We start from the raw sequence: 14,499 nt of genomic DNA, 5'->3' as shown, positions 1-14,499 counted from the left end.
AACCACTGTCATTAATGCAGGACAAATGCATTAGGCTGTTTACGTTTTAGCTCGGTCAACTGGGTATATGTGTGGTATAAGTCTTCGCCTCAACACACATGGTACAAAACATAACAATACAGCATAAGAACAGCTGGCAGAAATTTGAAGACGGTGAGTAACCAAATATTATTGTGATTTATTAGAAGTTGATATGTGCTGTAGGCAGTGAGCCGGTCAGAGGGACATGTCAAAGGGTATCAAAATTTCAGCACAAAGAATATGAACATTGCTCTGTAAATAGAGCAGCTTTGCTTACAGGGGCTGAGCGAAGTGATTTGATTCTGGAAAGTCCTCAAATGGAGCCAATTTTGTAATTTGCCTGAATTGGCATAAAGTCCACTATTTGCTCAGCTGGATATGTAATTAATCTACACTTAATAATTAATATACAGAGTTCCTGAAATCCAGGAGGGCAATTTTACACTGGAAGCACTTATATAAAGTTATGTTCTTGTGTAATGTCTACAGTGACAATAAAGACACACAGAGGCTGAGTTAGATGTTTGTTTCTATCAGCAATTTAGAAATTGTACATATTAGAATTACAAGTTAACTATCACTGATGGCTCAATTAACAGTTTGACAGATTTCTTGTTTCATCTTTTTTATGAAATACACTGACACATCCTTTCTCGATAGATAATCCAGAGTAAGATTACTTTCTACCTTTGTCTTGTGCATGCTGCATAATTCTTAAGAGAAGGAAATGTTCACTCACATTTAATTTGCATTCAACCTCAATAGCAGAGAAGTTCACTTCATGTACAAGTGCCAACTCTGATCTTCTTCAACACTGACATTAAAAGTTTACTTTGTGTTTGATCAAATTCCTACTTTGCCTCATTTGTTTTAGGCCCAATTTGATACCGGAGGCTCTTGTTTCATGTAATTTTCCTTGACTTCAGTTTACAGCTGCTATTGGTTTATTGGTAATTTTAGGGGAAATTCCTGGTAAACATTGTTCTAACTTACTCAAGTTTTAGTTGATCACGTTCCGATGCTACAATCAGTAAAATACAATATGTAATATAACTCCAACAGATGACAGGCAGGTGTGAAAGAGGTAGGCAGGAAGGAAGATCTACAAATCCTACATTCAAAGCCTTAGTTAAATAAAAGTGTGTAAGTATTATCAGCAGAAAGTTCAGAAAGTATCAAAAGTAAAACTACTAATCATGCAGTAAATGATTCCTGTCAGTGTTTTACTATTATATCTGACTGATATTACTGATGCATTAATGTGTATGATGCATTTTACTGCTGTAAATGTTTAAGGTTGCAATAATTTTAACTACTTTATATACTGTTGGGTACTTTAATCTACGTCACTGTCCTGCATCACAAGTCCCACTTCATCGTTTGGTTTATCAATATAATTCAAGTTCAGATTCAAATTTGGAGTTTCATGGTTTTCACTAAATAAAAATAGTAAAATACAGCATCAGATGAATGCGGTGGAGTAAAAAGTACAATATTTGTCTCTGAGATGTAGTGAAGTAAAAGTATAACGTTGAATAGAGAAAATATAGGCCGTTGCTTTGGCAGCAGAAGTTAGTTCACAACTGAATCACAATAGTGGTACAGTAAAATACTGATAAATAACCTTTAGCGCAAGTATCTTGACATACCGGTATTACATGTCATTTTTTTGTCCTCAGTACAATTTGATAATCTTATCTTATTCTCTAGACAATGTGACTTGGTTAGTATTTACAAGGAAGCAACATCCATTTCATACTGACCTATTTGAAACCTATCGAAAAACAATTTTATGACCTTGTGCCAACATTTACAGTATAAAACCGTGTTCTAGCCCTGCAGTCAGACAGATGAAGGAAAGGGAGAGCATCAACAGGTAAATGGACCTTTATTTTTTCTGCATATTTGGAAATGCATATTAGTAATTCCAAATACTCTACGAAGTTGTGATTTAATATTTTATAACTGATAATAATATTAAATCCATTATGTTTGGTAAGCAGAACTGAATAGCTGGAGAAGGTCACAGCATGTTGTCTGTACTGCTTTTGGGGATTATAAGTAAGTAATTTAAATCAAATGTAATTTAGTTTTATTTCATGTATAGTGTCTCATTGCCATTGTTGGTAAGATTTATGAGATTTAACAAGTTGTATTTATTATATACATATTTACATCTTTGGTTAATTTTTTGTTTAATTTGCAGGCATGGTGACTCCCCTGAGTTTGGGTAAATTTAAATAAATCTTCTTCTTCTTTGGTATTATTATCATTATTATTATTATTATCATTTAAATCAATATTGATATCATGAATTCAACTGCTGTATGATTAGTTGTGTTAGTTGACATGACTTAGAATAGAAGTTGATTGATTATGATAATTCAGGCATAACATTACCTCTATAAACAGATAGTTAAATATAAATGAATCTATAAGCAAGGGGCAGGATTTTGGTATCTGAAATGTTCTGGTTTCTGTTTTTAGTCTGTCTGTAGTCTGAGTAGTATTGACAATTCATGTGTGAGTAGGCAGCCCATGTTGAGAGAGCAAAAGAGGTGGAACATATTGTTCAAAATGTTCTTTTCTTTGTTATTTTTTTAAATAAAGTTTATTATGAGCTTTTTTTGTTTTAATTGATCTGCATTCACATACTAATATCTGTTTATAGAGATTAGCTAAAATGCCAAAGGGAGGAAAGAGGGAGTCTTGGCACAGATATCTGTTTTCTGGAAGCCCTGAAAACATTGGCCTGAGGCTAAATATTCGGCAGACGATAGCCGATGGGTTCCAAGATTGTCATAAGTAAATGACTGCTTAATTACATTAATTTATTTGTATTTTGTTGGCATGGTGCATCAAGATGATGATTTCTGATTCGCCTTTACATCAGGTCATACTAGGTCAGCTTTATTGGGATTTTGGTTGGATCGTTGCAGTAAACATTCAAATTCTGTTCTATCTATATTATATTCGTGTGTCCTTTGGCATACAAATCTATTTGGTTTTTAAGATATGTGGAATTGTTAGCAGCATTTTCATAGTCATGTTCATAGTCTAAGTTATGGTTTTGCGTTTCTCGTTTTGCTCTTTGAAAGAATATTGTGTATATTATAATAAAAAGACAACCCAAATCAGAATATACTTTGCGCACTGCAAAACTTAAGTTGAAGCAAATACCTTAATACTGTGCACAAAACAAACATACCAACAAATAAACAAAAGGTTCATGTCAGCAAAACAACACAGAAAACTTTGAACTGATGCTTTGCTGAATAGTTGTGCTTAGAGGTCTTAACATGGTTCTAAGTGAGTATACGTTGTGGAGATCCTGCAAAGCCTTTTAATCACTGGCATATTATACTGACAAAATTCAATGTTAATTTTTAGTGACTGTATAATTCAAATTTTTCCTAGGTCTCCTCTACCCAAAATCTGGAAAACCAGTCGCTCGCTCAGATGATGGAAGTTCTCCTTTAATAACCTTACAACAACCTTTTTTCTATTTTGGGAGGACATATAGACAACTTTATGTATGTTAAAATATTATTGTCCAAATATAATAGTGAAATGTTTGTAGACATAGTCAACATTAAGTAACATCTGACAACATTGACATACTTGGCTTTAATAATTGGTTTATCAAAATATTTGTTTTCAGGTCAACCAGAATGGACACATGACTTTTGACAGGCCATGGGTAAGTTTCATAGCTCAAAGGTTCCCACGACATGGATCCAGGGACATCATCGCTCCATTCTGGACAGATTTGGACACCACACACAATGGTCAGCTCCTGTACAATCAATACACCAGCGGCAGTGTCCTCCAACAAGCTAGTCAGGACATTAATGAATATTTTCCAAGACTGAACTTCAATGCCAACTGGGTCTTTGTTGCAACATGGTATAAAGTGGCCTACTATCTAAGTTCAGGAAAAGTAAGTCATGTTCAAGATGGTGAAACACCCCAAAAATACACACATCTCATAATATTAACTACTATAAGCCTTTTTTTTTTTTCAGCAAACAACTGTTCAAGCAGTCTTGATCTCTGGTGGCCAGTACTCATTTGTGCTGATGAACTATGGGATAATAGCCTCCACATCCCGCAAAATACAGGTTAGGGCCCAAACAGTTATGAGTGATCAATTGAGAAAGAAATAATAATAATAAACAATAATGATAATAATGTATTTTTAGTTGCTGTAACTGAAATTGTGATTTAAGTATATTGCATGTATTATGCATATTTTTAATTTACAAAATAAACCATAACAAATTTATCTTTAAGAAATGTTGATCTATGTTGCATTCTGTATATTCCAGGCTGGCTATGACACAATCAACTCCATTCACCATTTCTCCATCCCTGGATCGTTTTCTGATGCTTCAGCAGGCAGTAACTCAAATTTCCGTCTGAGCAGCAATGTCAATGTACCTGGTCGCTGGGCTTTCCGGACAGACAGTGGATCAAAAGGCTGCATTTTTAATGGTAAGATCACAGGATACTGATGGTGATTGTAAATGGCACTTTGTAATTCATGCACCTACAATACAATGATGTGCATCCACAACATGTTCACACAAAGCTGACAAAAATCTACAAATGAATGAAAACTAGACATTGTGTTGGATTGTACTAATTCTAAATAAGTAAATTGGCAGCAAAGATATGTTTTTCAAATAGTTTATATGGTTTATATTACCTTTTTGGTTGAAAATTTCCTTTTGCTCTTCATAGGTGAACCCGTGCAGCTGGGTGACTCATTCTGGAGCGACAGTACCTGTGCACAGAACTGCACCTGCACCTCAGAAGGTCTACAGTGTCACAACCAGCCCTGCTCCTTTTCCCAAATCTGCCGGCCAACTGCCTTTCAGTTCTCCTGCCAGACAGTGCAGAGAGGCACCTGCACCATAAGTGGTGATCCACATTACTATACCTTTGACAACACAGTGTTTCACTTCCAGGGCACCTGCACCTATGTTCTCTCAGAGCAATGTGGTCGTGGGCTGCCCTACTATAGAGTAGAGGGCAAGAACGAGCACCGGGGCAGCACCCGAGTTTCCTGGACACGACTGGTCAAAGTGTTTGTCTATAATGAAACCATTGAACTTGTTAAAGGACGTCGTGGTGAGGCTAAGGTTGGTGATTTTGACTGTGTTTATGATTAAACTCCAAATATGTTTTTCCCACTGTTGACATACTTGCTGGTGTGCTTACAGGTTAATGGAAACTTTGCAGCCACTCCGATCTCCCTTGGCAACGGCACTGTTCAGGTTTATCAGACTGGTTTTTCTGTGATCGTCAGCACTGACTTTGGCTTGGAGGTATCCTATGACACAAACCATTATGTCAATATCCGTCTGCCCTACACTTATCAGAATGCAACATGTGGCCTGTGTGGAGACTTCAATGATAATCCCAGGGATGACTTTCGAACCCGTCAAGGCGAAGTCGTTAACTCAGACGTGGTTTTTGCCAACAGCTGGCAAGCACCAGGGGACAATGAAGCTGGTTGTGAGGTGCAGTGTGGAGGTCTAGACTGTGCTGGCTGCACTGCAGCTCAGACAGCTTTATACAGCAATACTGCCCACTGTGGTATCCTCCAGAGCACTTCTGGACCTTTCTCTTCATGCCATCATCAACTTCCCCCACAAAGTTTTGTGCAAAGCTGTGTGTATGATCTTTGTGTAGGAGGAGGGTATCAGCCCATTCTGTGCCAAGCCCTAAATGTGTATGCCAGTCGGTGTCAACAGAATGGTGTACAGCTGCCAAGCTGGAGGAGAGAAGGCTTCTGTGGTACGTCTGTCAGCCATTCAGCATGATGTCAAAATATCCTTTGGGTAAAATGTCCTTGATGTCATTTCAATGTTTGTTTGTTTTTTATGTCCAGAAATCCCCTGCCCATCCAACAGCCACTTTGAGTCCCAAGGCACAGGTTGTCCAGCTACCTGTGTTAATCCCAATTCTACCCACAACTGCCCTCTTCCTGCCCAGGAGAGCTGCATCTGCGATGCAGGCTACATCCTCAGCGGTGGAGTCTGTGTCCCTCATGCAGAGTGTGGCTGCAGCTTTGAGGATCGCTACTACCGCTCTGGAGAAACTGTAATACTAGACGAGGACTGTGGGAGACGTTGTAGATGCAGTTACGGCTCCATGACCTGTCACTCCCACAGTTGTGGCCGTCATGAATCATGCAGGGTGGAGGAGGGAGAAAGAGGGTGCAGACCTAACAGCTATGCAACATGTTGGACAAAAGGCCCAGGGTCATATCATACATTTGATGGACTGGCATACCAGTATCCTGGAGCATGTCGACTGACCCTTGCCAAAGTAATGGGATTGTCAAGTCACCCCCACTTTATGGTGACAGCAGAAAAAGTGCCCAGAGGCCTGCAGGGTTTTGCCCGGGTGCTGAAGTTTGAGGCAGAGGGAACGGCAATTTCCATTGAAATGGCAGGTAGCAGCAAAGTTCAGGTAAGTGACTAGAATATATATATTATTCTATTATTATTCTATTTTAAACACTACATGCAAGAAAAGAAAGAACCTTTGTTCTCTCCCAAAAAGTATGACACTGACTGTTAAATGGCCCTTTAGGTTGACAGTCGGCGGATCAGACTACCTTTCAGCTCAGCATCCAACCGAATCCAGATCTACCACAGCAGCATCCACAGTATCATCCTTCGCACCTCCTTTGGTGTAACTGTGCAGACCGTCTGGCCTCACTTTGTGCGTGTCACTGCGCCAGGTATCTACAGTGGTTCGCTAGGTGGACTCTGTGGTAATTACAATGGTCACCCGCATGACGACTTCCGCACACCCAATGGCATTCTGGTCAACAGCTCTCAGGATTTTGGGGACAGCTGGCGGGATGGCTCCCTCGCTGCACACTGCGTGGACAGAGTAAATCATAATTCGACAGTGAATTACAATTCTAGTGAGCACTGTGGAATTCTTAGCTCACCACATGGGCCGTTTGCCCAGTGTTGGGCCGTGGTGAACCCACAGCAGCATGTGGATGCATGTGTGGAGATCCTTAGGGCTTCTAGTGATTCAGCATCAGCGCTATGTGAAGTCCTACGAGATTATGCACTAATGTGTCAACAGAGGGGCGTTACCCTTGGACACTGGAGGAATGCAACTGGCTGTGGTAAGCACGTTGGTCTCTTTTGGCGTGGGTAACTTTGATGGCAACAAATTCAACGACTATGCTAAATCAATTTCTTTGTTTTTCTCCAGAACAAACCTGCCCTCAAAACAGTCATTATGAACTCTGTGGAACCTCTTGTCCCTCCGCCTGCCCCAGCCTCTCTTTCCCTTTCACCTGCACCACGGTGTGCCAGGAGGGCTGCCAGTGTGATGATGGTTTTGTCCTCAATGGAAACCAGTGTGTGCCACCAATAGCCTGCGGGTGCTATCACCAAGGGCGCTATCGGCGAGGGGGTGAACAGTTCTGGGATGGTGAGGAATGTCAGAGCTTGTGTAGCTGTAATGGGACTACTGGGGCAGTCCACTGTGTTCCCAACTCCTGTGGTCCCCAGGAGTCCTGCCGTGTGGTGGATGGTGAGTTTGGCTGCCATCCCAGCCCTCATGGCACCTGCTCTGCCTCTGGAGACCCCCACTACCTCACTTTTGATGGCAAGGCCTATGACTTCCAGGGAACCTGCCGCTATGTTCTGGCGACCCCTTGTAATACCACTGATGGACTCCACCAGTTTTCAGTGGAGGCTAAGAATGAGCCGTGGAATGGGTGGCCAGTTTCAATCACAGCTGAAGTGTTTGTGAATGTTTGGGGCTATCGAGTGCACATGTCGAGGGACAACCACGGTGTCGTACAGGTGAGTTACACTGTTGAAACATTCACTATGATATAATTCCTCAGACTCTACATGTATTTATAATCTTCACTGGATAAGACAGATGTCATTTTGAAAAGCACCAGATACTTGCAGCACAAATACAAATCTGTGATTGTTCATCCAAGTCTCTTTTGGTTTTCCAATCTTAATTTCCAATTTCCAATGTTAAAGGTAAACGGAGTTACTAAAAATCTACCAATTGTCCTGAATGGAAGTCATGTTTCTATATATGCAAGTGGATCTCGCACATTTGTCAGTGCTGATTTTGGTGTGAGCGTCACATATGATGGATGGAGTACAGTGTCTATCTCTGTACCTTCAAGTTACAGGTATCTGCCATGTTTCGATGCCTTGAAATATATATAATCAATATAAATCTATATATCTATATTATCATATATATATTTGGCACATTTAGCAATCTATCGGCATATTTTTGACTGGATGAATTTGATTATTGTCATCAATACAGAGGGAAAATGTGTGGACTTTGTGGAAATTTCAATGGAAATCCAAATGATGAGTGGCACACCCCTTCTGGCATGATGGTCAATACTCCAAATGAGTTTGGGAGAACTTGGAAAGTGGCTGGCAACTACACCTGCAGTGATGGGTGTGGCTCCTCCTGCCCACGATGCACCAATGATCGACTTGCTAGAGCCCAGTGTGAGGTTATTCAGGCAGCTGACGGCCCCTTTAGCTTCTGCCATGAGCAGGTGGACCCAGCACCATATTTTAGTGACTGTGTGTTTGATGTATGTGTGTCGGGAAATGAAGGCCAAGATCTTCTGTGCAGGGCCATTCAGGCATATGTCAGTGCCTGTCAGTCTGCTAATGTTCGAATCTACCCTTGGAGACAGAACACCACCTGCAGTAAGTCAACCAGTCAGATTGTTATTTATCTACCATATATACAACATAAGAAGCAGATTCATTTTTAACCACCTGCCATTTCTTTCCTCACTTATAAAGGACTTGACTGTCCAGCCAACAGCCATTACGAGTTGTGTGGTACTGACTGTGGCCACACCTGTGCCAGCAGCATTGATGCCACCTGTGAGGAGGTTTGCTCTGAAGGATGTTTCTGTGACGAGGGCTTCGTCAGGAGTGGGACAACATGTGTCCCTGTGGAAAGCTGTGGCTGCCAATATGATGGCTTCTACTATAATGTAAGACACATCCCAGTGACTTTCTATGGTTGCAATAAGCAACATGATGTCAAGAACATCTTCTTTTTCTCTTTTCAATGCTGCAGGCTGGTGAATCCTTCTGGACAGAGGGTTGCTCCCAGCGGTGTGAGTGCCATGCTCCCAATGACCTGCGCTGCTCTGCTTCATCTTGCACTCCTGCACAAGAGTGCACCATCAGAAATGGGCAGCTGGGCTGCTTCGATGCAATGTCTTCTTGCACTGTGTGGGGGGACCCACATTACATCACATTTGATGGGGCTCTGGCTCATTTCCAGGGCACATGCTCTTACATCATTTCTGAAAGCGTGAGCCACGGCATCAATGAAACCCAGTTTCAGGTAGTAGCCACCAACAATCACCGCGGCAACAACCGCGTGTCATTTGTATCAGCAGTGGATATATACCTCTCAAATCAACTAGAGAGTACATATATCAGGATTGGACCCAACAAAAGAGTAAAGGTAAACTCTTTATTAATTTTGATATTAATAATTTTCTATATATGCTTATTTTTAGCATAACTAAAACAATTGTCCCCCCACCTCGTCTCTGTCTGTCTTTAATCTCTCATCCCTCCAGGTAAATGGAAGTGAGGTGTCTCCTCCCACCACTGCAGGACCCTTAGCTCAGGTAGAAAGGCAGGGAAGCTACATAGTGGTCGATGCCATTGACTTGATAGTCCAGTTTGACGGCCGCAGTACTCTACTGGTCAGAGTCGGTCAAAACCGTGAAAACAGAGTCATCGGGATGTGTGGAAACTTCAACAGTGACCCTGCAGATGACAAAGTCTTGCCCAATGGCACCTCGGCACAAAACGATAATCACTTCGGACACAGCTGGAAAGCACCCACAAGCCAAGCAGGGTGAGATGTTGTAGAAAGCAATGTGGATATTTTAATGGATATCGCAGAAGATACAAGCGTTACATGTCTTTTCTAGATGTGGATCCACAGATGAAAGGAATGATGGACCGAACGACTGTCCCTTAATGGGAGAATACTCTGAGCTCTGTAGTGTCATCACCAACACTAGCGGCCCATTCAGTGCCTGTCACCTGCACTCCGACCCTCAGCCATTTTTCAGTTCCTGTGTCTACGACCTCTGCCTCTACACTCCAGCCAATGGCATGCTGTGCTCTGCTGTCTCAGCCTATGAGAGAGCCTGCTCAGTTTTGGGGTCGAACATACTTGAGTGGCGCTCGGGTTTGCAGTGTGGTAAGTTTGCAGCAGACTGATGGACAGCCATGTAAATACAGAAGAATTTATGATTCCTTAGGAGATTAATAAGACAAATTCTGCACGTTTTTCTTACTGTTAGCCACTCTGTTTCATCACTTCTTGTCTCATTCTTTTCCGTCTTTTTCCATAGCTGAATCAGACCCCTGTGAACAGCTGGACTGCACAGAGTATGAGTGGTGTGGTGAGAAGGACGGTGTTTACGGCTGCTTTTGTGATGAAGACTATTCTCGGCCAAATAATGAGTCCTACGGTGCGAGACCCTCATGAAACATTTGTTCTTCTCAGATCACAGTAATAACAATGTTTGTGTGGGAGGAAAGAAGAACAGTGGACATTACCTGATTGCAAGTGCATAATTACTGTAGTGTATGCCCCAATTCTGGAGCAAGAAACCAAAATGTTTTTATTTATGAGATTTGGTTCAAAGCTAAAGCAAAATAATATGAATTCAAGACAATATAAAGCATATTCAATACCTTTTCCATGGTCCAATCTGGGTATTTGGTACACCAAAAACTATTTTCATCTTTTTTTCCTAGACTCGTCCATCACCTGTGTGAGTAGCTCAGGCACAATATCGTTATCGCGCTGCCAGCTATTTGAAGCTGGCTTCCATCCTAGCGCCCTTCATCTCCGAGATGACTCCTGCAATGGGACTCTCCAGGATGGACGACTGGTGTTCCACTTTAACAATGACGACCAGCTGTGTGGGACAGTTCTTAGGGTACGTGGCCTGTTATCAAGGCAGATTGAAGAATACTTTAGATGTAAATGTTCTTAACAGGATAGATTGCATGTGCAAATAATGCTTTTTTTTATTCATCTGTTATCCTACAGAGCAATGGCACCCACTTCCTCTATGAGAACAGCATCCAGGATGATGAAGGCCCAAACATTCATCTGGTTTTCTTCTGTGCATACCCTCTGACTCAGGCCCTGTCTATGGATGTTGGCATCAACCCTGTAGAGAGGTAACAACCACAATACCATCTCCAAAACATAATTTACTTGGTAGATTATTTTATTAATTTTATTATTTGTTAAGAAGTAAATGAAAAACATTATACTTTTTTGAGCACATCTACTTCTACTTCTTTTTTTGTGGCAAAAAAGTCACAAAATGTCTAAGTGCATTGAGTCCACAAAAGTTTACAACATTTATTGGTGCATTTCTCCAGACACTATGTATAAATATGTTCATAGCATAAAAGTCATTTTTGTGTGTGTTTAATTACTCTTTGATTGAAGATTGATTTAGATAGGAAGAAGTGTTCCTCATCATGGACGTCTTAGCGTTACTGATGACTCTCTGCATCAGGGTACATAATGAAAAATTTCAGGGGATTTCGTCCCTGTTCTTTATGTCAGAAGACTCCCTACAAGATTTTCTTCCAGCACCTGTTTGTACATATTATCTTAATTACACAAAATCCACCAAATTGCACCTTTTCAAGTGTATTCACATTATTTGTTTTTCTGTAGCTTTGTGAGGAAGGAGCTTCCATCTGGCCATGGACATTATCACATGAGGATGATTCCCTACCAGGACGCTGACTTCCACCTCCCCTTGGCCACTGGCGAGAACATAGAAATGGAAGTCGACCAGAGGCTGTATGTGGAGGTGCGGACAGAAGGAGTCGATGAGGGGCAGATCGCCACTGTTCTGGACTCTTGTTGGGCCACGCCGGTCAACAATGCTGACTACCCTGTCCGCTGGGATCTCATTCTGACCAAGTAAAGCAGCTATCCCAATTTCACTTTGTGTTATCACACTAAAAAGGAAATTAATTTAATCCAGATCCAGATCCAAATCCAGAATTTCATTCTTGCTAGACTGTTGCCTCTTCCCACTTGCTTCACCCATCTTCTCTTCCACAACTTAAACCTTTTACCCTGTTAACATTGTAAACTCCACAACTTTCTTTGTTTTACAGGTGTCCTAATTCAGCAGATGATACAGTAGAGCTGCTTCAAAATGGCAATTCCACCGTGGCCCGATTCTCCTTCAAGATTATGACCTTCCCTAATTTTCAATCCATTTACCTGCACTGCCAGGTCCACCTGTGTATTTTAAGACACAACAACTGCAGAGCTGTATGTACCACTGTCTATCCATACTGAGATTGGTGAAATAATCTTGTACTCTGAAAGCTGCTTTATGTCTTGTTTTGTTCTGCAGAGCCCTTAAAGTCATCAGAGCATCAATAAAACTGTGTAATGTTGTCATTCTGCAGCATTGTAACACCGACCATGACAGATCTCAGAGAGATGTATCCTACCATGACACCGTAATGCTCTCGCTTGGACCTCTGGTCCCCAGATACCTCGTATGTACATTTATTCTTATTTTTTCATAATTTCTGTTTTCTTTCAGAAGACTTACACATTGATTACATCTTATATTTCAATTGCTTTCTTGCAGGCAAAATGACGAAACTTCCGTGATGGTGTGCCAATATTTAAAAAAACAACAAGGTTGATGTTGGCTGAATTGAATTCTGTATTCCAGAGAAACCTGAAAGCTTTGCTCTTCAATTATATTTTCCTCTGTACAAACATAACATAGATAGAAACTACATAAAACAACAATCCGTACTTGTCAGGGTTGTTTCTTGTCAGGGATGTGACCCAATAAGTGGTCATGGAAGATTTCAAGCCTTGAATCTGAGTGCACATTCTGCCCACATTCCATGATTGAATAAAACAAGTGGAGACGCTTTCTTATCTGTCATTCCATCATTCGCTGTGGTATTTCATTACTGTAATGCTGTCTGTTTCACACCTCACCTCATTTTCTGTATTTACTGTCATTGTTGAGATCAATCTCGTTGATAAATTATGTACCATAGATAAAAACACTGCTGTTTGTTGTTTCTGACGTGGAAAGAATACGTAAAATTAAGAACCAATTCCATGTCCTAATTGCAAGACTAAAGCCCTTTTCACAGCACTGCAGAGCAACTGGCTACCTGTAAGAGTGCACCCGAAAAAGCAAAGTGTTTTTAAACATCTGCAATGTCAGATGAGTGCCTCAGTGAACATTATAGTGTTGGTACAACTCACTCAAAGGTCCATTACAGTTACACTAGCTTGCAAATTAAAATTAAAACCATGTATTTGCCGTAGCAGTAGCTGTGCAAGCTAGTTTGGTGCCTTGTAATAAATTCCCCAAGAAAATAGGCCTCATTCATTGGCTCCACAATTTGGTGTACAAGTGAAAAGTATTGCTTTCTTCCAAATATAATGACAGGCCATCAAATCAAAAAGCAATGAATTTATGTGTTGGTAAAATAAACTGAACAAAAATTCACTGTGTTGTCAACTACTGTTCACACCACCCATTACTGGGCGTGTAGCAATATTACCTTCTGGAGTGAAAGAAAAGTGACATTTTGGAGGGAAAATCTCAACTCCGTTCAGCTAGGGTGAGGTGAGAAATGTTTGTGTGTGTGGCAACCACGTCATACCCTTTTCCCCAAACTGCCTCCCTTCTGCCTCCTTCCCCTCACTGATATGACTGGAGGAGGTGAATCTTAATGCATGGTGGCTGTGAAAGCCCTGAAAGACATGACAAGAGACATCTTTATGGTCAAGTCTTTATTGGTATGTGTCCAATACTTAAATAAAAGTGCCATATAATTACATTTATGCTGGAAAGGTTTGGTACTGCCAGTATATCTCATGCTAATTATATGGCTCTCAAACAGGGCCAGCAAAGACAAAGAGAGAAAAGACTTGGGTTGTCATGCGTATCGTACCACTCCTTCATTTGTCAAACCAAGTCAAGCAGCTGTCTCGCTGATCTTTTAAGCACGTTCGGTATCTACACATTTTACAGATTGTTTCTTTGCAGGAAATAGTTTTTCCAGTAAGCCACGTTTACAATGTTTACACACCTGCTTCAAATATTTTGAAGATGTACCAGCAGATAATTTACTGTTTGCGTGCAATTCAGGTGTATAATGCATGAAAATGATCCTTTGTGAGCAGTGTAAATAAACTAGAAATACACTACAATTTAAATCCTGAAAAAGATTAATCAGTGAGTTGTACTTGTTTCATGACAGGGAAACACTGAACTGAATGCAGGACTAAATATACATGAAATATATACACATACACATACACACACAAACAGGAGACGTAACTACAGTTCAAAGTAGACTGAATGTGTTTAGTTTCAGT

General features: G+C 40.8%; 1 protein-coding gene across 1 annotated transcript; it reads left to right on the top strand.

Annotated features, from left to right (window-relative positions):
• Window positions 1-3,320: 3,320 nt before the first annotated feature.
• Window positions 3,321-13,016, top strand: LOC139220187 (alpha-tectorin-like). Its single transcript, XM_070852254.1, has 23 exons — window positions 3,321-3,330; window positions 3,439-3,554; window positions 3,683-3,961; window positions 4,047-4,142; window positions 4,350-4,515; window positions 4,765-5,165; window positions 5,247-5,823; window positions 5,918-6,501; window positions 6,625-7,177; window positions 7,267-7,865; window positions 8,058-8,215; window positions 8,359-8,759; window positions 8,859-9,055; window positions 9,142-9,537; window positions 9,656-9,939; window positions 10,016-10,290; window positions 10,445-10,564; window positions 10,854-11,038; window positions 11,152-11,285; window positions 11,797-12,048; window positions 12,249-12,408; window positions 12,549-12,641; window positions 12,737-13,016. The coding sequence occupies exons 1-23, from the start codon at window positions 3,321-3,323 to the stop codon at window positions 12,743-12,745; spliced, it is 6,045 nt and encodes a 2,014-aa protein (XP_070708355.1). The 3' UTR covers window positions 12,746-13,016.
• The last annotated feature ends 1,483 nt before the right edge of the window (window positions 13,017-14,499 follow it).

Source organism: Pempheris klunzingeri, chromosome 20 (assembly GCF_042242105.1).
Source record: "Pempheris klunzingeri isolate RE-2024b chromosome 20, fPemKlu1.hap1, whole genome shotgun sequence".
In the NCBI taxonomy this organism is placed as follows: Eukaryota; Metazoa; Chordata; class Actinopteri; order Acropomatiformes; family Pempheridae; genus Pempheris; species Pempheris klunzingeri.
The sequence above is the reverse complement of the archived record's forward strand: the minus strand, read 5'-3'. Positions and strand labels throughout refer to the sequence as shown.

What these genes read in the sequence shown, in the direction of transcription:
- LOC139220187 (XM_070852254.1), top strand. An exon ending in GCACCCACAAGCCAAGCAGG is followed by an intron (nt 9,940 to 10,015) that starts GTGAGATGTTGT and finishes TGTCTTTTCTAG; the next exon opens with ATGTGGATCCACAGATGAAA. An exon ending in TGTGTGGGACAGTTCTTAGG is followed by an intron (nt 11,039 to 11,151) that starts GTACGTGGCCTG and finishes GTTATCCTACAG; the next exon opens with AGCAATGGCACCCACTTCCT.